This window comes from Nestor notabilis, unplaced genomic scaffold (assembly GCF_000696875.1).
Source record: "Nestor notabilis isolate BGI_N333 unplaced genomic scaffold, ASM69687v1 scaffold13894, whole genome shotgun sequence".
Classification (NCBI taxonomy): domain Eukaryota; kingdom Metazoa; phylum Chordata; class Aves; order Psittaciformes; family Psittacidae; genus Nestor; species Nestor notabilis.
Window position 1 is genome coordinate 7195 of NW_009924358.1, and position 13642 is coordinate 20836.

The following is a 13642-nucleotide window of genomic DNA, read 5'->3' on the forward strand; positions in this document are numbered from 1 at the left end:
ATTCAGTTTTAAAAAAGTAGCTACCGACAGCTCTGCTTGCATGTTTTTTGCAGAATGCTCTTATTAATCTTTACACAAGTTAACAAGCATATTGAGAACACCAATGTGTACAGACCCCATTGTCCAACTGTGAAGTGTTTCCTTCTCTTGCATACAGTTCATGGCATAACAGCTTTTAGATTGAAAGTTTTATAATATAAAACGATGCCTGAAGAAGCTTTCTTTTGCATATTTAAGAAAAAAAAATAAAAATTGGTTACTTCCTTTGCTGGCAAGCATCCAAATTAGAAATATCTCTTCTCAAGGACTGATTTCTTTGCAGTGGAGCTACTTTCAAGAGTATCACTGAGAAAAAAAATGTTTTGTTTTTCTCACAGAGGAACAAAAATAACTTTATCTTTACTGGGACTAGGAGTAAAGCAAACAGTACTGCTCATTGCAAGATAGAGAAGGACAGGTTTATTAGAATACTTTATTTTTAGAAACATGATTTTGTTTCCAGTTCATAAGAGGAGATTTCAGAGAATGCAATGAACTAACAAACTCAGAGAAACTGCAAACACTTGTGACCAGTGACTGCTTATTTGTGCTGTAACCTTTTTTTTTTTTTTTGCTAATGATATTTAATTTCCTACATAATAGTTTTCAAGTGATTAAAAAACCCAAAACATAAAGGAACTCAGACAATATCTATCCCCTTGCTTTATCCACTGATGATCTGCCAAAGTGTTAGCTGGCTAGAAGGTTTGCATATACAAACTCCATTAATTTTAGTGGAAAGGAGCAAAAGGACAAACAATTACAAGCAACACTGGGCTCTGAACATCTCACCTAGAGCATTTCTTAATATGCTTCTCTTAGTTAATAGAGCTGTTTGCAGTTTTGCTTCCTGTGTAACACTTACTTAGTAACTTGCAGTTGAAGAACAGAAATATCCTAAGGCATATTACAATCTATAGTTATGTTCAGAGGCACACATCTGCCTGCAATAAATTTAATTAGATTTGCATTACGTAATAAATGGAATGGGCATGAACTAATAGAGGAAGAAAACGGGAATGAACTGATAGAGAAAGGAGTGAAAAAGAAAACCACTGTAATATATTTGAGTAAAGAGAAGTAGAGTCTACTGTGTATTAACAGGAATGAAATTCTTACCTTTGTTATTGTATACATCTAGATAGTTTGGTGCTGAAAAAATTGTGATTAGTGAAGGGAAGCCTGTTGTTTGGCTTTTCCTGTACATACGATACCTGAAAGGAAAGGGAAGATACTAATTATTGCCCAGTGTTTGTTATGTATATTTGTCACTGACCAAATATAGTGCAAAACCCCCTAGTACATTACTGCAGTGGCTGTTGACAAATACGAAGTTAGAAAAACATGCATATGTGATTTTTAAAGTGGAAAAAAGTATTTCCTTCAGGCTTACTTGTTATATCTATTTGGGATGGCCAGGGACCCGCACCATGCTTGAAACCTCTGTCCCCATCTGAAACTTAGTGATGGGTTTTGTTACAAGTTCACTCAGTGACCATCCTGGAGCGAGGTGGCCTCTATGTGTGTGCACCTCAGGATGTTCCCAGACTTTCCTTCTGTGGGACTGCAGGTGAACACAAGCACCAGTACATGCCTTGGAGGTGCACAGTTCTGCCTTAAGAGAAGTGTTTCTCCTCCATGACACTCCAGCTCCCTGCCCTCTCTGGGCAGGCAAGTGATGGCAAGGCCAGGGGAGATGGAAAGTATGGGAAGGTGAGGGGAAACAGGGGGTCCAATATTTTCAGTGCTGTGTCTAATCTCATCCGGTCTATTAGCCAGTTTACTAACGCTTGCATTAGTAAACTTGCTTGCACAGGCTTTCATTACCTAACCTCACTGCCTTATGAAAAATAAAAGGTTTATGTGACCAACATATAATTACTCAAGCATTAAACCTGTAGCAATTGCAAGCAAACCAACCAAACAGTATTTGTCTTACTAAGACATAAGTAACTGCAAATACTGCTCTTCAGTCTTCAGCTACAAGAAACTGAAGAACCTGGCAGACATGCACAATAGTTGCACAGCAACCATTGTATAGTTTCAATGCAATCCTTTCTACAAAATTTTCTTTTTCACCCTTTATTGGAAAGCAATACAATAAAAATGAAATTTCATTACCCTTGGGTATTTCATGTCAGTTATTTCTGGCAGAGTAATAGCTTGCTTTTAATTGCATTGACATTTTTAAGTATGTGACAATTCAAACATTCAGAATAGCTTTTCATATGCATAGCAACTACCGACCTCATTCCTACAATCTTGTTACTTCATCTTTTATTACTATTCAGGTTGGGTAAGTTTCTACCTCTGAATAAGCACATTAATAATTTCCGCAAGATATGCAAAGCTATTTATCAGATACCAATCCTTCATTAATATCCCACAAGAACAGTACATTTCAATGAATGGATAATATTTTAATATTTTACAGCAGCATAAAAAATTCTGTCTTTACACAGGCCATAGTTCCATGAGGGAACCATCAACACTCCTTGGTGGTTGACCTGGATTGTTTTTGCATACATTAAATTCATCGATGATACTCCTGCATAAAATCTGTTTGGGCTAAGGAGTACCAGAAGTGAATTTTCTTGATAAAGCATAAAAACAGTAGGACCATAAGTTTCATGTAGGCATGAAAGACTTAAGAGATGACAGTTCTGGCCTTCATAAAGACAAATCACTTCCCAGGCATCGTGGCAACCAGTGTGTTAGAAGTCTCAGGCACATTTATAAAACTTCTTTTTCTGAGCTGATTTGTTTTCCTTCCCAAGTTTGGCATCAACTTGACAAACTTGTGGTCATTTTATGCCCCTTAAAATCAGTGAAGCCAAGTAAATGGGACATATGAGGATTCATTAAGTCCTATAACTCAGTAATAATGTAAAATATGTTCTAATGCCAGTGTATGTTTTTATAATATTACTAAAAAGTGAGGGCTGTTGCAACTTAACTTTAAGTTTTCCAGTTTATTCTCACTCAGTTGTTCTTTCTTTACTTGCTCTGTTTGAGAACACTAAACCATTATACATTATTAGTGACCCCTCTCCATGCACACTTACCCAGCATCCTGGGCTTCATGAGCTCGGAGGATAGATAACAAGTTATTGTGCTGTAGAAATTCACATACTGCAGGGTAACTGTTCAAACAAAATAATAACATGTGTTATCGCATTATCAGAAGCTCCACATTTAGCTCTAGCTTTCTAAAAACGTTTTGTCCCACATGCATCATTCATGAAATCAGCCCCTGCTCTGCAGGCAGATTTCAGTAGAGACAATACTAGCAGCAGCACCTTTTTTAATTCCACCCCATACCTGCGTGGAGAGGAATACTAGAGAGGTGCAATTCACTACGTAACAAAAATCACCTATTGCCTGTCAGAAATGATTTCTTTTATTATACTTTAACATTTGATGTACTCTGAAGAAAAAAAACGTGATACAACGGTTACTTGTAACAGAAAACCTCCTCACCCACTAATGCACAGGCTGCTTATGGACACCAGATAATAAGGTGGTGTGTGGAAAGAGAGGGAGAAAGAACGAAAAAAGACAACTCAATCTCCCAACTGGAGATTTTTGATCTTCTGAACTTGATCTCCTTGATGAACAAGAGCTATCTTTTCCCCAACTTAAAATGTAAATTTATGACTTCTGAAACCCTGAAAATGTGCTCACTGAATGCATCTTTCCAATATGTGTTCTACTGTATGAAAACAAAATCACTAGGTGAAAATGATGATAGAGGAATCTCTAACATATTTTTCACTGCACATAGACAGTGTTGCTTTCAAGGCGAATGGAGGAGCCCTTTCTTACAACCTCAGCACTGTGAAAACCATTTTTGCTGTTTAAGACACTGAACACATATGGAAATCACATACAAGAAAAACAAAAACATAACAGTTTTGACAGTGTAAGTGTGAGAAATTAAGTTTTCAAAGAAAAGCTATTTAAAATTAAGCATTGCAGAACTTAAAATTCCTCCATTTTGTTGCTTTCAAAAATAAAGTTTTTTTTCTGTAATGCCTATTTTCTTCTTGCTTTTAAACCACTGATGACTCTCCATGACTGTACTAAAGGATAACAAACACGATGACCATCTATTACTTCAGGAAGCAAAACCTCTCTTCTCCTATCATTAGTAATTTAATACAGAACCCAGGAAAGCCAAAACTTCCTGGCTTCCCCTGTTAAAAGCCAACTATAGCAAAAGCAAAAGAGAACAAAGAACATGCATGGTAAAGGATAAAGGCGAAGCGGCACCAGAACAAGAAAGACTTCACAGATTTGGCAAAACATTCCTAGGCCCCTTAAAAACATCTAAGGGGTGGGAGTCTTTATTCAGACGACATCTAGACTTACTCCCTTTCTTCCCTCCTTTGGTCAGTCGTATACAGTTTGTTTTGCCTTATCCTTTGCAGCTTAATGGAATTGCACTTAAAACATTAAACGTGGGGAGAAACAAATATTACCACTTCCTGTCACTATCTGAATTTACTTCCAGTACCACAAGTTGCCAGCACATCAGCAGCAAGACAAGCTGGCCAGGCACAGGAACTGGAACTGCTACTTTTCTGTGCCCCTCTGTCAGCCAGGAGCCTGACCAGCTCCAAGTGCCCTAACTCTGAGGCCAACATGGTGGAGAGGCAGGCTGGCATGGGTGGAGAATTGGGCTGCCTTCCATGCGCAGCCTGCCCCAGAGCAATGTCTGACCTGAGACCAGGACATAGATTTTCCTGAATTTGAGACCCAGGATGTGACATGTAGATGCTTAATTCCTTCTTCTCATTGCTGGGCAAGTTGGAGAGCAACAATCAAAAAAACCCCAAAACTGTTGCTGAAAAAAAAATAATAAATCAAAACTGGTGGCAAAAGGTGTAAAACATACAGCAGTTCTGACATGTCACCCAAAGGCTGTACAAAAAGCAAAATAGACCCTGCATTAACATCCTTTTCCCATGTTTATTTTCCACTATTGACTCAGCTCTCCCATAGTTCAAATAATAGAACAGCTGGAAAGGTTTAAAGAAGGAAATATAAGGTGTTGGGAAAGACACTAAAGCATCTCCATGACCAGTTCTGTGCTGGTTCTGCAGCACGATGGGCTTGCAGTGTGCCTATAAATAACAAACAAACTTGCAGAGTCTCTGAATCTCCAAGGAGGAAAAAAAAAAGGGGAAAATCAAACAAAGAAAAGCCAAACAAAAAGAAATACCAACCAACCAAAAAAAAAAAACCAAACCACAAAAAACCCCAAACAAAACCCCTTCAACTAAACACTGTACAAAAGACCTGCTGTGACAGCCATGATTTCATGGACCACCTTCAGAGCCCACGTGCAATCACTTAACAGTCCCATCAGTTTCTGACTACATGCATTAAAGAGATGAAAATTCATACAAAAAAAAAAATCTGCAAAATCTAACGCATCACCTTCCTTCAGTTTATCCAAGAGAAATGCTACTCTTGCTTCCAACCTTCCCAGATATTTTGAAGCTGAAATGTCATTTGCAGCTAGAGCCTACAAACCCAATAGAATGGTATATTGCTGGTTTTGGCCTTGACCCATCTAGCATATATTCTCAGTTGAAGGTTTGGTATTTGAAATTGTCTAAAAAGATTGCCATTATAAAGTAATTTCAATTCCCAAATTACGTGGGGTATCGTTTTGGCAACTGCAGTGATCTCAACTGCTGACAAGCTGCCATTCAAACCACTGGCAAATGAGAACTAATTTACATACATTTCTTTTCATAATTAATTGTGACTAAATGCAGACTTATGGTACATTTTGTTTAGAAATTTTTACATTAACTTCTGAAAACTGGGGTCTATAATGAAAAATCTGATAGACAGTTGATTATGTTCATTATCAGTGCAGCTGCTCAAAATGTCTAGCCTATTACATTTTCCCCCATAATATTCTTTTCATCCAGTTAAGCACTGCTTTTAAAGAAGATATAATGAAGTGGTACAAAAAAAGTGCTCCTACATAGACATGATAGGTTCTTCTTTCCACTTCGAAGTATAAAAGGGGGGGGGGGGGGGGGGTGGGGGTTATTATTTAATTATCTTATTCTTGATAAATCTGTGGAAAATAGACCTCTACTAGTAGAATTTGGCTGATTCTATAGGGCCCACACCTACAAAGGCAGAGACGTCACACAGTCCTCCATGCAAATACACAAAAAAGAAAAATCTGGCTGCCATCTTTTCTTCTCAGTGAATAGCATGGTACCTGTAATGAGCAAGCACTCGTATTACCCAGACCACTACAACCCATAAGCAGTTTATCTGGATATTTTGTTTTGAAAAAGGCAAAGCAACTCTCAGACATTCTTCTTCAGCTACTTGTTGAAGTGGAGGCTGGGGAGAAGCAAGGTTTTCACTATATGCAGATGTCACATATGCTATACAGTTGAGACAACAGAATCATAGAATGGGTAGAGTTGGAAGGGACCTTAAATATTGTCTAGTTACAACCTCTGTGCCACAGGCAGGGACACCTTCCACTAGACCAGGTTGCTCAAGGCCCTGTCCAACATGGCCTTGAACACTGCCAGGGAAGGGAGCAGCCACAGCTTCTTTGGGCAAGTTGTTCCAGTGCCTCACCGCTCTCACAATAAAAAACTTCTTCCTTACACCTACTCCAAATCAACACTTTTTCAGTTTAAAGCCATTACCCCCATAAATACAGGGCTTTTATTTCCAGTGCTTTCTTAACAACAGTTTGTTCCTACCCGACTGAAGTTTCATATTAAACAATATTCTTGAACACAAAAATGCATGCCCTCCAGGTAAACAGCAGGAAGTCCTGCAACATGCCAACAAAACAGAGATTATGGCAAAAGTTATCAGAAACAAGCTTTTACAGAAAAGACTTCTTGGAAATTTTTCTTCTAATCTTTCTAATGAAAATGATCCTTTCAGTCAAATTCCCTACTAGTTTTCTGAGCGCTACGCTTCCAGAAATGCTTTCCTCCTTGCCCTGCTTTACAGAGCCCAGACTGTAATTCAGATGAGCCATAAAGAAAGCAGTCGGCCAAGAGGGAAAACAAACAAACAGGACCCTCCCTCCTCTCCCCCCCACGCAACAGGCTTTTCCACAACAACCCAACCTTCTGCCTGTACTTCATGTGTCATGCTGAATCACAGCAGAGCAGTGACTCACAGAGAAAACAAAATACCCCACTGCTACGCTAGAGAGTTGTTATTCCCCATAGACTATGTGACTGTGATTATTCCCTACTTCGGCATGCTTTTTTCATTAAAATGCCTCATGCACAGTTTACTCGTTCTGAGGTCTCTTTTGCATGATCACTGATTACTTCTACTCAGTTTTGGAAGAGAAGCAACACTTTGCTGATTTGAACCAAAATGGCAGATGTTTTCAAATCGCTCTTCCACCAAAAAATGGAAAAAATGGATGGATTATCTATTTTTTTTCCATATCTTTCAGCATACTATTGAAACAGAGGGATAAACATTTCTTTAAAAAGAAGACATCTAATTTTAGCCCAATGGCTTCTCTAAGATTATAGGCATGTGTAAAACCAGGCTCTCAGCAAAGCCCACTGGCCTCACACTTCAGTCTCCAAAGGCAAATGCTTTTGTTGCTCTGCTGTCCTAGGCAGCTCCCAGCATATCTCTTTCCACCTACTTTTTCTAGCCCTTAGCTATGCTATCTGCAAAGCAGCACTGAGAAGCAGAGTAGGGAACTGCATGAGATTAGAACAAATAAACACATATCTTCTTCTCAGAGTCATTCTTTTAAAATTGGATGTGTTCCCAGGTCTGATGGAGCACACGAGGAATTCTACCAATAGAGCTGGGCATTTAGGGTGAGGGCAGCAAAAAGCTTCTGGCCTGGGAGAAGGAAAAGTGAGCAAAAGAATCTGTTTAAAATGCTGCTGTTGAAAACATACAACTCTGCCTCACACCCTGAGGTGAAACATGCTACAGTCTTCAAAAGCTTTTAGCAGACATTTCTCTAATCCCTGCATATTTACAAACTTAGTGTGCATATAAAGTAGACCACTGAAATGACGTGCTGTCAAGACCAAGATATTATTTTACCCCAGAACATCTGCAAGGCTGAACCATTTCAGTACTGTCAAAGGCTGGGAAATTATGTTCTTGGAGGAGCCTGCAACGCTGGTCACTCTTGCCACTGCTAACTATGTCTGCCTTTGGTTTTGTGTTGCTTATGAAAAATGTAACAATGTAGTCAACAGTCAAACAGCTTTATCATGCTCACCATTCCTTAAAAACTGATATTAAACTCCTAACAAAACCCAAGAGGCTGGAGCACCACACCTGCAGCAAGCTTCTGAGTATCTACTCTATTTCTGAGGCCATCCTTTGACTTTGGCCAGGCTCATGCCACTTTTATGCTCTCATTAAAAGTTAGCAATTAACCAATTTTATACAGATAAATGATCCCAGAAAGTGAGTATTAAACTTGCACGTGTCTACCCCTGATAGGAAGCCCTTGATGTACCTTACATAGGATAAGACGCTACTAATTCAGTCAGTTGTGCAAACAAATTTCCGATGTTCTTTACCAAAGCTTTTACACAAATGAAGTGAAACAAGCTGGCCATAGATCCAATCATAATTTTTCATGGTTAGCACACTCATAGCAATCTTGTCTGAATGTGATGAAAGAATATTTTAATTCTTTATCCATCCAGTAAATCTTATGGTAACAATGACGTTCCCCATCCCAGTATGGCATAGAAAGGAAAGATTTTTCCCCACACCTCAACAATTGCCTAAATCCACTTACTGCTGTCTCCCATTAAGTTAGTATAAGCTCAGCTGACTTCTTCAAGCTTTCTGATCACTTAAAGAAGCCATTCTCGAGATGGTAAGTATCAGTGTATCTTACCAAGTCAGATATATTTCTTGTAGAAATGCCCAAGTTACTGTACTACTAGTCCATGAAATCAGTGCAATGGGTCATTGGTAAGATCAGTACAACCAGCTAAGTGCAAATAAGTATTCACTAAGTAAATCCAAGGCAAAAATGGATACTCTGATAAAAAGGAAAACTTCTTTACTGGCTGGATCAGCTGAAAAACTGGGGGGAAAGAGAGTGGGAAATATCACTCAAGGACAAACTAATTCCCCCTTGTTCATAACATTCCCTGAATATGAGATTATTTTGGGTAAGGATTAAAGAAAAGCTTCACTTGACTCATAACTAAAAAACAAATTACACAACTAGCACTCCATTAATTATTTCTACTTTTTCATGGAATTGCATCAAACATGCAATGTTGCATGTATGTCCTGTGAAGAACATACAAGCTGAAATTTCAGAAAGGGGAAATGAAATCTCACCACTATTGCTCTTCGGTCACTTTAAGGCACAGAGAACTTGAATAAATTTCCAAGAATTACTCAAATTTCACACTTTTTACTGTGGCATTGTGCTATTGCTATTTCCAAGAATCCATAAATTTTGACAATCCACACTGCAAAATGTGCTGGATGCAAAAGGTGTGCATGAAGTGTTGACTCTTAGTGCCCTTGAAAATTATGCTCACCATTCTTTACATCTCTAAATCACAGGTTAGACTTGTGGTTTCAAGATCTGACATTTCACAGAGCTAGCCAGAAGAGTCTTGAGAACTCCTACACAGAAAGAAATTTCTTGAAGAAAAACTTGATCATTTTGAAAGTCAGTAGGCTGTATGTGAGCGATCACCTAAGAAATGCAGTGAGAAGCTTGTCAGAGTACTGTAAGCCACAGTCTTTATACTTTCTTATGTGTATTTACATCATACAAACGGCTCAAAAATTTCACAAAAGAATTTTGGCTGAATGGAGAAGATTTAATGTACTACTGAGCTGGAAAGTGCTGTTAATATGTTGCATGTACACAGAAAGCCACGTTACTGTTATTTTCCTCATAGCATTTGGTTACAAGAAATAACTTTAAATCAGAGAAAAGTCACTCAAAACTTGCCATTATAATGAACATGTCTGATAAAGTTATTTCTTACAGTTATTTCCTGCAATTGCTTAAGAGATTTTTGTCATCTAGAAATCATTTCCCTGGTTCATGTGCATGCCTGAAATCTTCCTGACCTTCCTTTAAAATCCCCACTGCTATCTTTTAATTTCCCTTCTGGAAATGACTGAAGAAACTTTAAAAGTTTTATTCACTGAAGAATAAACACAGCCCATCCTCTCAACAGACTGTCTTGAAGGAGGGCTCATTTACAAGCTGAGTTGGCTGTTTAGGAGAATTTACTCCTTTTCTCAGGAAGTAACTAGGAAGTAAGAAAAGTCAAGCAAAATTAGACGTTGCATAGCGATGGATACTTTTTTTGCCAGGGATTATCATTAGCTAAGCAATTAGTGACCTTCCAGAGCATCTAGGCACTTCTTTTAAGAGTAACATTTGCCTTTATATAATCTCAGATGACTCCAAGCTAGTCATCTGCTCACATTAACAGTTACATATCCCTCACACATAACCTGACAATTAGTTATCTTCCAAATATTTCCTCTTTTTCCGAAATATGCAACTTTTCTGAATGTGAGTCAGAGGACAGACTGGATATATTTTCAGGAGGAAACATACAAATTTTAGGGAGATTTTATGGTAAACAGAGCTTGGGGGGAAAGAGAGGGGAAGAAGCAAAAAGCAGGGGATCTAAAAGTTGTTCCAGTATATAATAACCTCTGTATATAACAAGAAGATACGTTTGCAAAGCTTTTTTTTTTTCCACTTTTGTAAGAGACGTTCATGAGGGGAAATCACCACTACTCACTGCCTTTAGTGCCTGGGAGTCCCAGGCATGCTCAAGTGTATGGTGCTGCTGAGAGAAAGAGGAATGATTTTGGCCTTCAGTGTCATAAGCCCAGTTCTGCACAGATCAATTGTTTGCAACAGTTTGACACCTTCTTTCATAATGAGACCAAACACGTTAACGAGCACCTTCCAGACATTATCAATCTGAAGGCACAGTACGACTTGCCCACGGAAAGTGCATGCTAGCAGCCCAGGCTGCAGTGCAGACCGCTTTGTTCTCAGCCCATCCCCGTGCTGTAACAATTACAGCTTGAAAAAAGGACTAGGAAAACTAATTTCTAAAAGTCAAACCATCTGTTACCTTCCTGCTAATGTTACCAACAAGGAGGTTGGTTCTAGCTGCTCTGTATCCTGGTTACTGGTAGAACTCACTGATTTACTTTCTAGCTGTTACTTAACAGCTACAGGACAGCTATGTCCAAGGTGAGATTTTATATGATAACTAAAAGAGTGGATTCCTCACTTCTACTGAGCTTGTTGGAAAAACTTAGACTTGCATGTCACTAGCACAGGCTTAAATAGAACAGTTCCCTTTCAAAGGTTCAACAACCTCTTAACGTTCCAATAGCATCTTCACATTTCTCCACAACAAAAATAAATATTTAAATTAAGATTTCACTGCATACATTGCTTATTTTGTCATTTAACGTCCAGTTTTGTTACTCTGGCATCCTTGTAAGTTCTTAAGTACTTAGTTAAGTACTGTAACAAAAAAAAAGAAAAAAAAAAAGCCAGAATTGTTCAAAATTCTCACACTGACAGAGGAGGGAACAATGTAATCACCACTGCTGTTCATGTGGTAACACAGGCCTATCCTATGATGAAAGACAAGCAGTGCTTGAGAGGTTCTTCCCCAGCTCAAGCACACCTAATGGAGTGTTTTCTGCCTGGTGTCCACAGGACTTGGTCTACAAACCAAGCTGCCTACCACTGGAAATGGAGAAAGGCAGCAGTCAGCACGCAGACAGAACTGGGAAAAGAGAACCATTTGTTGCGTGTTTTGGTCTCCCTGTGCATTGTCAAAGAGGGAACATCTGCGCGTCCCCCAGCACCCAAGGAAATCCACTCCTTTAACATACAGGAAAGAGAGTCTTCCAACTCTTTACACCCATGCTTAAAGGACAATCACCACTAAGCAGAAAAGAAACAGAAGAAAGATTCCTTTAAATAGTAACAAACTAAGAGATTTGCTTACTGTTCTTCTGTCCTCCCAATTACTATTACTTTATTCAGGAATATTCGCAGTTATATTTTACTAAAAACATCAATAAAAAGAAATAATTTCAAAGATTAATTACAACTTGATGTCTTTACGTTTAAGTTCATATGTGTTTCTGAAAGAATGTTACAGGCACTTGTCTGCATTTCAGCTCTTAGCAAGTCCTGTTTAACCAATGTTGTTCAAATCCTGAATTTCTTGGGAAGAACCATTCCCGAACAAAAGTTTGATAAAACAGGGCAAAAAAAAGTACCTGTGTGGGGAAAAATCACGTTTTTTTACTTACCCTACAGAGCAGTAGGTAGTGAGTTTTCCATTGCTGGCATCTTTCATTCAAAATTAAGTTAAATTAACTTAAAATTAACTTTCAAACTTAAGGGGTAGGTAACTACATTTCTGAAGGGACACATTCATTCCCTGACTTACAAGACCAGAAAATAAGCAAAACGCACAGGCTTTGGTGAATAAAATTAAGTCATTTTAAGGTTACCTGGTTATGGGTGAAAGCAAGATACAAAATAAACCAAACATGAATTTACCTGAAAACAAGGCAAGCCTGCAGACAAAAATGCTCAATTATCTAAGCAGAACTACCAACCTCAAGCAAACATTTATATTGCAAAACCAGAACAAGTCCTTGTACAGAAACCCATTCAATGTAGTAATATTCACCTGTAGAAGTACGAGCACCCCCTGACTGTGTTGTGAGTAAAGTGTTCCTGAGTCTTCTCATTTCCAAAGTCCTCCAATGGGTCTGACCACAGGATGTCACACATAGGTCCATATGCAGGTGGTTCCTTGAATCGATCTAACTAAGAAAAATAGGAGACAAAGAAATACTAACTTCTTTCAACCATGTACCACAGAAATGCTGAAGCAAAGTTGCTGGTTTTCATTCCATGGGTTGGCAAACAAGGACGCAAAACAATCTATTTTTCAGCTGCAGGTTGCTCTCAGCTTTAAAGCCATGGTTTTTGAATAATAGTAAACCACTCCTTGCTAACACTGACAAAGAGGAGAAGGAACAGATACAACTGAAAATTAAGAAATACAGTGGATTCCCACTCTACATGCATTTCTGAGTGCAATTTTTTTTCCCTTTTCTACTTTTTTTTGCAAGCATTTCAGTGGACAAGAGAGAAGATAGTATTTCTGTATTTTGCGATCTTTTTAAGCATCATGGCACTTGATTTAAGTGAGTGAGGCACCTCAAGGAAAAATGCAATAGTTATTACAAACCAAGTTCCCATTTTGATTTAAATACATTTTTTCACAAAAAAAGTAGTATTTAAATACCAAGACAACATTTCTGCATTACAGCATCTTACCATGACATTCTTGTTGCTCGTATAACCTTAGCCCTAATTAAGCAGCTAAAAATTCCTCTTTCTGTCTGAATATTGTATTAAAAAATTCAAATCATGTAGAATCATTCTGCAAATAAGATAAAGCATAGCAAAACAGTGAAACATTAAAAATCAGTATTCCTCTGCAAGAACTCGAATATAAAAACAACCCTTGTTAAGATGGGTTTATGAATCAGACTTGCA

The 13642-nt window shown here is 38.3% G+C and overlaps 1 protein-coding gene across 1 annotated transcript in view; it reads right to left on the minus strand.

The window, feature by feature from the left end:
• Window positions 1-1158: 1158 nt before the first annotated feature.
• LOC104404202 (serine/threonine-protein phosphatase 2B catalytic subunit alpha isoform-like) overlaps window positions 1159-13642 on the minus strand; it is a gene marked incomplete at its 3' end in the record, with an annotated part of 103846 nt that continues 91362 nt past the window's right edge. The window contains exons 7-9 of the mRNA XM_010012577.1: window positions 12765-12904; window positions 3105-3182; window positions 1159-1253 (exon numbers count right to left, since the gene is read on the minus strand). Coding sequence (XP_010010879.1) covers window positions 1159-1253; window positions 3105-3182; window positions 12765-12904 — 313 coding nt within the window. The remainder of the gene's footprint in view (window positions 1254-3104; window positions 3183-12764; window positions 12905-13642) is intronic.